Here is an 11,642-nt window from a genome sequence, read left to right on the forward strand (position 1 = left end):
TTTTATGGAGACGATCAGAAGCTCTGCTTGTATTTGTATTTCACTATCACAAAACATTTTTTTTTTTTTCAATTTTGTTGGAATACAACACACCCCCCAGGAAGCAAAGCTCCTAGATGATGTGAATTACTGAACTTACCTTCTTCTTCTCTAATCCACTTTCTGGAAAGAAAACAGAAAGTGAATACTCATAGCCACATCTCTGTAGATGATCTGCCACCAAACTGTTGGAAGCTGTGATCAAAAGTGAACTGTCATCATTTGGAACAGCCTGTGGCTGAAGCTCTCCACTTAAAATTGGGTGCATTAGTTCATGGATTAGCTGGTTTCGGAGCTGCGTCTGATACAGAAAAGACATTATATTCTCAGTTTACATGTTAGTCAATGGCAGTTCTTATTTTTCAAAATTATCGGGGACTCTCATTGCACTTGTACGTGTTACATTACAACCTACATAATGAAAATGGGCAGACTAAATTTGGCAAAATTTAGAAGAGTGCTTAGGACACCATGCCTTTCTTCAAAACACTCTAGTGATCTTTGACTTTCCCCTCAAGATGTATCAAGCGTAGGACTGAAAAGAAGTCCTGTTCTCAGTCAAGAACTTACAAAAACTCCACTCTGGTACCCTCAGCTTCATTTTTAGGTCACTGCTTTCCTGTTCTCCTTCTCTCTGGCTTAAATAAAGTCTGCTTGATGTGGCCTCAATCTCAGGCATACTTGGAAAAGTCACTAGTCCTCTCTCAGTCTTGCATTAAGCGGCTGCTGATGCAATCGCAAAAGCAGGTGGGAAAATAAACGGCAAATTCAATGTCTTTAATATAAATTATTTTTGTAGGGAAGCAAAAGGGTACTAATCAAAAAAGCCTACAGGCACTAATAATAATTAAATTGCATTTTTTATTTTTTGCATTCTGTGAGTTACAGTTGAGGAAAAAAGTAACCTAAAATCAGAAAGTCTTCCTCCTGTAAAAAGAAGAAATAATAATTTTCATTATATAATTATACAAGTTGTTTATAGCATACTAAAAGATCACAATAGAAATAGTGGCTTAAGCTTTCATCAACAGGCATGCAACATTGACAAAGTTGATTAAAGAAACAGTGTGTCACCAAAAATAGGAGGAAACACTGAATGATTACCAAAGCTTAACAAAGCTAGATCATCAGACTAGCCTGATACCTTAGCATGGCTTTCTACAGAAATTACACATGGAGAGAAATGAAGACAACTGAAAAAAATGTTTTTCTTATAAATTTATGAACTTGTCCAGTTTTGACAGAGATGAGGTTGTCTCAGAAACAACCGAGACCAGCAACCTCTTAAATGTCTCATGACAAAAAGCCCAGGTGAAAATGCAAGGCTAAATCCCTGCCCCTACTATGGGGAAGGGAGGCAAAATTCAGTTGTGGTATGTTCACCATTCAGCATACCTGTAGCTCCAGATCCACCTCGCCTCTTACCAGCGGAGGCAGTCACATACGACCACGAGAAAGTTGAGAGTATTCTCATTAGAAGATATTAAGAGCATTTGCAGGGATCCATTAAAAACCCAACTGTACAACTGTATTAATTCTTCAGCTCAGAAAAGCTACAAAATCTTTAATATGATGTATAATCTTCGAGACAAGGAAAAGAGAAGCAGGAAATGGACTTACACGGCATGCTACCTGACAGACTATTTATTAGTTGAGTCAAACAAGACAAAAAAAAAGATTCAAGCGCTGCAAGCTTGGTACAGAATCACTAAGGGAAAAACAAGTTGTCCTGAACAGGGAATTCTTAGCCATAAGCTTATCAATGATATTTTAAAAATATAGATCGTATTTTTTTAACTGTAATCAATTTGACGTAAAAAGCAGGAGCTAAAAAAATTTGCTGGTGACATAAAGACGTGTATAGAAGTATACAAAGATCAAGATGTCATTAAAAAATGCAATCAGATGATGTTTAAAGACTATCAAAACTGAAACTGCCTGAAATACAACATTTTAGCACTTAAGGTCTGATACAAATTTCCAGTATAACACCAGTTTCCAAATTAGCATATGGAAAAAACAAGATGTGGATGTGTCAATCAAACAACTAGCACTACAAATGTAATATACCTCAAAAAGGGATATATGCGTCCTTCAACAGACTTCCCCCACAAAAACAGGGAAGAATTAATACCACTCTAAACTTTGTTTGGAAAGCTCACAACAATCACTGTCTACTTCCTTTAAAAAAAAGGGGGAAAGACTTCAAAGTGATGCAGAGGACTACTGGGATAACCGGCAACGAGACTACTGCACCTTGACTTGCTTCGCACTGTAGAACAGAATGCTGACGAAAAGGTGACGGCTGCCTATAAATTCAACAAGAGAAGCAAGAGCTACTTAAACAGAAGGCTACTCTCAGCACAAGGAAAAAGGCCAGAGGAACCATAAATAAATCCAGGCTACAAATCAGAACAAAGTTTCACTTTTGAACACAACTGAATTCTAAGACATTCACCTCAATGAGCAGACAAGGAGACAACCCAAAGTTTTAAAGCAGAACTGGAATATTTCAAGAAGAGAATTCACAGTGTGTTTACTTGTAACAGGTAAGAAACTGAGTCTGAGACCTAAGAGGTCCTTTCCAAACCTGTGTTCTCATTTATTCCTCTCTTCCCTGCTTGACTTTTTTCTCAGGCGTGTAAATTTTCAGAGACCCGATACAGGCCTTTAACCTTCCTAAGGAAGGCTCTGAGACTAAACCACAATGAAGAAAGCACTTCTGTTTGGGAAGAACCTCGTTTCTGGCAAATAAAACCTGAATACGAATTAGGCTGTTGCAGAAACAGTACAGCTGTGGGGAGCAGGAAACACATTTATTTGGCATGGCTTCCACCGCTTTTGATGTTAAGTAGTGCGGCGAGTCTCAGGTAGCCCCTGCTGCAACTAACACACACCTTAAGTGTGTCCAGTACACCTCGGTTCTTAAAAGTCTGATAGAGCCTTTTCCGAAGTTCATCTTGGGACAGCGTCTCCCTTTCAACCGAAGCCATCCTGTCCTGCAACACCAGAAAAAAAAAAAAAAAAAAAAAAAAACACGAGAAAAGGACGTTACTGACTCCCGGCTCGATCCCCGCCCCGCGCCGCGCCGCAGCCTCCCCCTCAGGCAGGCCCGGGCCTTGCCGGCTCAGCCTCCCCCTACCCGCAGGGAGGCCGGCAGGACCCGGCAGCCCCGTCCCGCGCCTCGGCCCTCCGGTCGCCGCCCGGGTCAGCGGCGGGGCTGCCGCGGCGAGTAGAGCGGGGCCGGCCGGGCCGGAGGCTGAGGCATAACGGGCGGGCCGGATGTCGGGGCGGGCGGGGAGGAGCGTTTCCGGGCGGCCGGCGGCACCCTTTAGAGAGCCGGCGTCGCAGGGTAGGCCCCGGCCCCGCGGGCAGAGAGACCCCCTTTCCCCCCTTTCCCCCCTTTCCCCCCTTTCCCCCCTTTCCCCCCTTTCCCCCCTTTCCCCCCTTTCCCCCCTTTCCCCCCTTTCCCCCCTTTCCCCCCTTTCCCCCCTTTCCCCCCTTTCCCCCCTTTCCCCCCTTCCCGCCTGCTCCCGCCTGCTCCCCGGCCAGCCCCCGCCGCCTCCCACCCTTCCCCGCAGGCGGCGGCGGCGGCCCCGGCCCCGGCCCCGGCCGTGCGCAGGTGAGGCGCCGGGAGCCCCGGCGGGCCTCAGGGCGCGGAGGAGGGAGGAGGGTGTGTGAGTGGGGGGTGTGTGTCCGCGGAGGTGTCTGTGTGTCTGTGTGTGTTCGCCCCCGCCCCACCCCACCCCGTGGGACTCCGTGGGGCTGTTCCACTGCCCGTTCGCGGGGTCCCCGGGGAGGGCGTCCCTCGGGGGCGGGGTACACCGCGTTACTCCGTGGGGTCGCCGCCGCCCAGGGCAGTGGGAGCGCGTCAGGGGTTCGGTCCTCGGTCTGTGGTAGAGAGAGAGTTTCTAGGTAGCTGTAACTAGATTCACTTACAGGACATGTTCCACTTCCTAAGGATATTTTTCCCGCTATTTAAGTATAAATATGGACACCTAAGAAAACGTTTCCCTCTCTGTCTAGCCTAGGGTAAATATGAGTAGGAAGCACGCTGGCTTATTTTAAGAGCGTTTTTACGTGGATTAAGGGTTTGGATGTAGACTCATCAGTAAAGCGGCTTTTTTTTTTTTTTTGTAAGGAACGCTATATTGAAGAATGTCGGGAAGTTTCTACTTTGTGATAGTCGGTCATCATGATAATCCCATATTTGAAATGGAATTTCTGCCTCCTGGGAAAGTGGAGTCCAAGGTGTGTTTTTCCCCCTCTGATACTCCTATGATGTAATTATGGTGCATTTTATTTGGTAATTTTATAGTGCATTAGAAGCATGACCAGCATGTTGTTAAAAATGTTACTAGTATCCCATTTTCTGTGGTTTTTTTACAGAAACTTTGTCATAGGGAGTAGAACTCTGGAGTTCTTGAGCCTCTTACAAATTCTTTACCAGATCATACTAGTTCATCATAAAACATGGTTTCCTTAAATGTTTGCTGCTGTATGGTGAAGAATATATTGCACTTAGTGTGTAGAGCTTTTACAATACCTGTTCATTATCTAATGCTTTTACTGTTATCCTCTATTTTAAGGCATCTGTATACAGTAATAAGGTAAAGCACAGAACATAAATTTGAAAGCTTCAGTCAGTCCTTTAGTTTTTATGCTGTAGAGAAATCTTGGTTTTTAATCATACCAATAATCATGCTTGCTTTTAAGTAAGAAAGGTTTAAAACTTGTATTAATAAATATGCATTTGAGAATGTGAGAAATGTAAGACTACTCAATAAGTAGTGTTTCCGGTAGGACAAGAATAAATCTATCCATTGTGACATTACATCAAAGAAAAAATAGTCTTCAGAATAAGCGTGTGGATCTGAGAGTGTGTCCTAAAATGGATGTACATGCTATCACTGATTTGAACAGCATGATGTCATCTGTGTTTTGAACTAGTGTCACACAAAAAATCATAAATAAGACTAGTCGGACTGGACTTGATGAGTGTGAGGGAGTGTCAGATAGTGGAAAATCTTATTTTCTACATTCTGCTAATGGAACTAACTTGGCTTGGGTAAGCTTCTTTGTCTGAGGCTGAAATACTAAATTTTCTCCTAAGAGGGAATCTCAACTTGATGTGCACTGAAGGAGAACTTAGTAGATATTGGTATGTTTTGGCAACTCTTGCTTCTGTTTCTGAGACATGCCACTTAAGAGTGAATTCAGTGCAGATGCACAGCTGCCTGAAGTAAGTGGATTGCATAATGTACATGGTAAATCAGCACAAGCTTTTGTCCCTTAAACTTCACTACTTAGTCTCTTTCTCAGTATGGTTTAACAGAACTTGCAAAGCTGTTAATGCCCTGAGCCAAGCTTGATTTGGGGGAAGAACATAGTGCACTGAGAGGTGTGAGAGTGGCATTGATAGCATCCCTATGTTTTGAGAAACAGTGCAAGACTACTTACGTTTCCAGACTAATAGAAGCTTACAGGATGGTTTAGTCCCAAGTTTCTTCTTGGCAGATGTCCTCCGGTGTTCTAGTTAGGGTATGAAGTAAATGGCTCTTTCTCCGTGCAACTCTTGTAGTGTAAGGGCCAAACGCTGTGGTCACTCTGTGAAGGCCATTCATGTTTATTATAGGAAGAGCTGCAATTTATATCTCCAAGCATATATTTAATGACAGTTGCAGGATGCTTTTCTGCACTAGGCTCTTGGGAAAAAGAAAACCCCCCAAAACAATAAAACATTCCTATGTTTCTAGGCAAATAACCTGAAGAAGCAATCTCTTTAGGTGATAATGTTATCAGTATATCTGTCATCTGTATTTCTCTGCTTTCCCCATCTATCCCTCAACTTCTACACATTGTAACCTGTTGTTCAGTTTCTGCCAAATTTGACAGAGACATTGTGGTCAAAAAATTTCTACATTGCTGTAAATGTCACAAAAACAGGAGACTGGAAAGCAGCAAAGACGATTTTTATCAGAGCCTCTCCTGTGGAGTACGTTTGCAGTGGGAGGTTACCCATTCATAAACAAAAGGATTCACACTTGAATTCATTCCTGAGCTATAAATATAGGCTTTATTGGTTTTGCTGCTGTCAAGACTGTCTTTGTGATGAACTTTTTATTATGACCTTTTTTCCTCCCTTGAAACCAAGTATTATGACAACATATACTAGTTTCATTTAATTACAGGATGGCACCTATGTGGCAGAAAAGAAGGTATATATAACCTTACATAACTTGAGCACTAGTTGCTCAGCGGCTTGAGCAAATTATTGTTTGTATTTCTCTCCTTTCACTGAATTACTAATCTTCTGTCTTCTGCAAATACGTTAGGATGATCATCGCCATCTCAACCAGTTCATTGCCCATGCTGCTCTTGACCTGGTGGATGAGAACATGTGGCTTTCTAACAACATGTATCTGAAGACTGTGGACAAGTTCAACGAGTGGTTTGTTTCTGCTTTTGTCACAGCTGGACATATCCTTCCCTCTTCTTTTTCCTTATATTTATATAGGAAAAAGCCTTTTGACAGAAAGGGTTAAGTCAGACAAAATGAGTTTGGAACAGATTTCTCTGTTCACCACTACTATTGTTAGAGTCACCAGCCTCAGAATGAACTAATTTGGGAGGCCCAGCAGTTGTTGGAAATTGGGACCGATGGGAAAGATGGATTTTTTCCTTTCAGGGGAGCTAAAATGGCCTAATGAAATGTGGAGCTTGCGTGGAGTTAGAGGAAAGAGGAATGAGAGGGGAATAATATGAGAGGGTCTGAGCAAGCTTAGGTGATTCTCTGTTCCCATCCCTTTGATAGTGCTGGAGAGGAGAAGCAGGGATAAACATGCTTGGTGTCAATCACACCCATCTCAAAAACGTGGTGTCAAGGCTTGATCTTATGTACAGATAGTCTTAGCAGTGTTTGTTGTGAAACGGTTGTTACACATAGGATGTAACATTGAATGTCATTTTAACTGTAGGGATATATGGCAAAGGTGCTGAGAGCATTGTCCACATTCAGAATTATCTAGCTTTAAAAAGTAACCTTGAATAGAGAGGTGATTCTTTGTTCTCAAATAAGGGAATTTCAAAATATAAAGTTAATGTTTCTAAATTTCACTGCTCCAGTTACTAGTTTTAATGCTTCCTCCTGGCGTCACTGCTATTTCATGTGCAGCTAAACATTTTAAGCATATGTGGAATCAGGTGTAAATGCTTCTCTCAAGGTATGTTCAATGTCTCTCTTCTTTGTAAAAGATAAATTTTCCTTAATTGCTTTACATATGAGATTTATAATGCTTCATGATGTAAGGCAAGAAGACGGAATTAAGAACTTCTTTAATGATGTATATGACTTGTATATAAAGGTAAGAACCCGCTTCTTATGGTCTCATTGCAGTACTTCTAAGTGCATTCTGCTGTACATGCTCGGGCATGCCTGTATTAGCATGTTTTTGTGGAGGGGCCTGTGTAAGCAGAGAAGCACCCATGCGGTCCACGTTAGCCAGAGTTGATTATGTGTGGCATAAAGGCTGTCTCTTCCATGAAACGGAATAGATCTAATTTGTTATAAACTGTGTTCTTTCAGAATTTATCCTTCATTTTAGTCCAGTGGTTTTGGGGCAGTATTGTGTCATTAGTGGTGATAATGAAAGCGAAGGGCTGTTCGACACCCAGAACAGTAGCCCATGTTCTCCGGGCCTGGTGGCACTTCCACTAGAGGGGGCAGATGCCAGCAGTGGCTGGCAGACGCCTCCTGCCGGCACTCAGATGATGCCGATTTCCAAAACAGCAATTCCAACAGTGTCATGACGTATTTGCTCTGAGGAGCTGGTACTAAGGGACGGCTGCGCGCATGTATGGGGAGAATGCGAGGGCCTGGAAAGCAAGGGACTGTTGAGGAGCTCCGTGCTGCTAAGTGGCACTGGACAGGCTTAAAGCTAATAGCAGTTGCCATTTGAAGTAATGCTTTCCAGTGCTGGACATTGTGCTCATTGATGAGTTTTTCTTCTTTCCCCAGTTTGCAATGAATCCATTTTATGAACTCAATTCTCCTATTCGATCCAGTGCCTTTGAAAGGAAAGTACAATTCCTTGGGAAGAAACACCTTTTAAGCTGAATAACTGAATTTCCTGAGTGAGTGCTTTTTCCATACTTCACTGATCATTTGAATTGTAGTTCTTCCGGTTAGTTCTCAGCATGTTTGATATTCATCTTTCTGAAGATTGACAAATTGGATGCTGAAGAAGGTTTTGTGGTTGTTTTTTGGTTTGGTTGTTTTTTTTTTTTTCCTGGTAGGGATAAGAACAGCCAAGCTTCTCTGGTTAAAACGCATACCTTAAGAAGTTTCCTTTTATGTATTCTGAAAACTGAGTTTAAAAATGTCAGGTCTGAACAGGCACAAACTGAGACATGAGGGTGTCAATGCATATGCAAAATGTAACCCTCTTATACAGGGTGTGATGAAATCAGGTTGAAACACAAAAGATGTGCAGTCATGGGATTTAATATGAGCAAAAGGGAATTCTTGACTATTTGGCCTAAAAGTGGTTCATTTTGTTATAAACCTTTCTACTTACAGTCCTTGGCTAGAGAACTTACTCTGCAGACTAACAAGACTAACTTTGCTCTTCATGGTATTAAATCAGGTCTATATTAATATTGTAATTCATAATGTATGTATTATAAAGTGCTAAATAAAAAGAAAAGAGGATGTATCAGTGAAGTTTTGTCTTCAGTATTTCAGGAAGTTTTGAGAAAAAAACTTAACATTTTAAAGCTTAAAATTGCAAATTTACCAGATGTTTAATGCAATACATGTTTAGTTGCAGTGTTGCATCAATGAAATTAATTAATAAAGTAGACCAGAACAGCTATGTCTGTCCCGACTTTAATTAACACATGGAAAAAACTAAACTAAATTTACATATTTAAACCCACTTCTTTCCATTACCTCTGCAAGTGCTGAAATTGTCTTTTTGAAAATATATTTAGATTAGGACCTTTAAACCATGACACTCTATTTATTGAGGTTTCAGAAAGGCAGCATTTGGCCTGTCCGGCTACTATTCTGTTGTAAAATGCAGTTAGGGACCCTTTTGCAAAACTTACCATCATTCCAGAACAGTAATTTTTAAATGGGTCATTCAGTGTATATGTACCTAATATTTCGGTTGGTTTCACAGTCTTTTAAGTAGTCCGTTTCCTTTTGCAGCAAATCTGGATAAGCTATCTTCTGGGACATTATTTTTAAATGTCTGAAAAGTAATTTCCAGAGGAAGTGGCATTCTGTTCTAGGAAGTGCATTTTGCATAGTCTGTGTAATTAAAGGGACCACACGTGTATGTGCTTTAAATGTATAATCAGTCGTTATTTCTTTGTAATTTACACTTACTGCTAAACTGTCACAGTAAAATATTCCATGACAAAGAAGAATGCAATATGAAGGTTGCAATATTTACCTTAAATAAAATGTGGACTGATGCAGCATGGGTGCCTGTTGAGTATACTTGAAATTATTTCGAAGAAAACTAGATGATCACGGTAAGGCTACTTTTATTGGCAGGGTGGCACGTTAAGATGCCTGGAAGTACTTGTCTTTGCAGCATTATTTCATAAAAACTGCATTGTACAGCGTTTTGATAATGCCATGTAACCTTATGTAAATCAGCTGAGGTTCTTGGTTTGGGTGGTTTGGTTGTTTGGGTTTTTTTTGCCTTACACATGAAAGCAACAGAAACACACTTGAGGTAAAACGTTCTCATTCACATGGTAAGGAGCCATTAAGTTGGAGCTGTTACGCTGTTTCCTGCCTCCTCCCCAGTAGCACGATTAGCACGAGGGTTGCAAAAACACTAAGTTAAGACTCACTGAGGAAATACCGATGTTAAATAACCATATACGTGGCAGTAAGAAAAGTTTTGGCAAAGATAAAGGACTGGTGTGAAGAGTTTCCACCACTCCTGGGAACTGGGAGGTGTTTGATAACTCTTCTTTTCTGCCAGCACACAGTAGGAAACTATGCAAAATGAAAGCATTTTACCTCTTGCCTGATCTCTGAAGGCAGTTAGCTAAATGGTGCCTGTTCTTATGTCTCCCCATGCGTATTTCCCTTTTTCTTCTGAATACAGGAATTGTAAATAGGAAATGCAGTCTCATAGGTCCAGTTAGGCATTATGAAAACAGACTGTTACTTGCCACAGGAAAGGGAGAATTATGAGCTAGCTCATTTCATTAATCATTGTAGAGTTTGTGGTGAGGAATGTTTTCTCATGACAGAATTCTGAAGGACCTTGGCTAGGTAGCTGTGATCTCCCTGTGCACAGAGGAACACATGTTTATGCTTTGTTTTGTGACCCTTTACAATAAGCTGAAGGACTGCTATCTGGAAGTGACAGGTGAAAGTTATCTTGTGATAAACTATAGTCACAAATCTGTCTAGGTCTGAAAGATGCAGTTCTAGCATGCATCAGACAATGAACATTTCCAGCAATATGAAGGTCAATGGACAAGGCAGAGGAGAAACCTTCTTTGCAAGTATTATGTTCACACCTAATCTCAGAGGCTTAGGAGTAAGAATTCAAATGAACTCTGTTACAGTATGAGAAAGCAGGAGTTGTAACAGGAGCCAGTAGCTGTGTCCTAGCTATGGTTTCTTCTGCCCCTTCCCATTCAAATATGCATAGCTTTCCTCAATCCCATCAGTTGGCCAGGACTGTATTTTTGCTCCTCATTTTAAAGGACAGCTGGAACTTTGCATACATATCACACAGTATGGTCTGTCACTACACAGAACTCTCTTGCTAACAGGACCTCCTCATAATTGAGGTACATCAACACTTGAAATGAATCAGGGAATTGAAACACAAGCCACAAGTGCCTACCTTACCCCCATATCAAATGACAGATACTAAGCTTTCAAAAAGTACAGAAATGCATATTTGCTATTAAGCATTATGAAGATTTTTTTTTTTGTACCCATCATCTACATCTGCTTTTCACAGGCCTTCTGTTTCTTCAAGTACGTGACAGTCTCCTTGTGAGACCAAATCCTGACCCCAGCATAACTCCTATACTGTATTATTTACTATAGCATGTAAACCCACCCTTTCTCTTCACTAGCCAACTTTGTGATTAGTGTACAGCTGCAGTACAGTATCTCCCAGGGCACAAGTACTAGACTTCTGTTAAGTTTTGTTTAACTTCATTTAACATACTTCTCAGGTGGAGGCCTGGTAACCATGATGTTACATGGAAAGGGGACAGATGGGAAAACACAGATGGACTCTTGGGCACAAGAAAGACCACCATGGTTCTCATCCTTAATTGTTTCTTTTTAGCAAGCTTATTTGAGTCATATCTATAGTACTCTAGTCAGGGTAGCGTCATCCTGTTTTGTTTCAACCTCACCCTTGCTAAAATGAACGCTAAAGGAAGCTTTTAATAGTAAGGTTTTACAACAATTTCATAGCACTAGCTTAGTAGCCCCCAACACAAGCAATCTTAGTTTTCAAAGCTTTTGCTCTCTCAGCTTAAGATGAAGAGGAATTTAGCTAAGATTTTCTTCACAGATCTTTTCATTCATTGACAAATTACACATAACAGAA

General features: G+C 41.3%; 2 protein-coding genes across 5 annotated transcripts in view; one reads left to right on the forward strand and one right to left on the reverse strand.

Annotated features, from left to right (window-relative positions):
* Positions 1 to 3,314, reverse strand: part of OFD1 (OFD1 centriole and centriolar satellite protein) — a 33,582-nt gene extending 30,268 nt beyond the window's left edge. Inside the window, exons 1-3 of one of the 2 annotated variants that reach the window (XM_064475139.1) lie at positions 3,182 to 3,314; positions 2,937 to 3,038; positions 140 to 340 (exon numbers count right to left, since the gene is read on the reverse strand). In XM_064475139.1, coding sequence (XP_064331209.1) covers positions 140 to 340; positions 2,937 to 3,032 — 297 coding nt within the window. In that variant the 5' untranslated portion in view covers positions 3,033 to 3,038; positions 3,182 to 3,314. Of the gene's footprint in view, positions 1 to 139; positions 341 to 2,936; positions 3,039 to 3,181 lie in introns of those variants that run through there. The other variant, XM_064475148.1, reaches the window with a different exon arrangement.
* A 1-nt stretch (position 3,315) lies between these two features.
* Positions 3,316 to 9,525, forward strand: TRAPPC2 (trafficking protein particle complex subunit 2). Of its 3 annotated transcripts, XM_064475322.1 has the most exons (6): positions 3,316 to 3,391; positions 4,181 to 4,290; positions 6,375 to 6,517; positions 7,316 to 7,403; positions 8,057 to 8,172; positions 9,251 to 9,525. In XM_064475322.1, the coding sequence occupies exons 2-5, from the start codon at positions 4,198 to 4,200 to the stop codon at positions 8,153 to 8,155; spliced, it is 423 nt and encodes a 140-aa protein (XP_064331392.1). In that variant the 5' UTR covers positions 3,316 to 3,391; positions 4,181 to 4,197; the 3' UTR covers positions 8,156 to 8,172; positions 9,251 to 9,525. The 3 variants fall into 3 exon arrangements, with proteins under 3 accessions (XP_064331392.1, XP_064331383.1, XP_064331401.1); XM_064475313.1 differs by having other exon boundaries at positions 8,057 to 9,525; XM_064475331.1 differs by lacking the exon at positions 3,316 to 3,391 and adding an exon at positions 3,551 to 3,661 and having other exon boundaries at positions 8,057 to 9,525.
* Positions 9,526 to 11,642: the final 2,117 nt, after the last annotated feature.

This window comes from Phalacrocorax carbo, chromosome 1 (assembly GCF_963921805.1).
Source record: "Phalacrocorax carbo chromosome 1, bPhaCar2.1, whole genome shotgun sequence".
NCBI lineage: Eukaryota > Metazoa > Chordata > Aves > Suliformes > Phalacrocoracidae > Phalacrocorax > Phalacrocorax carbo.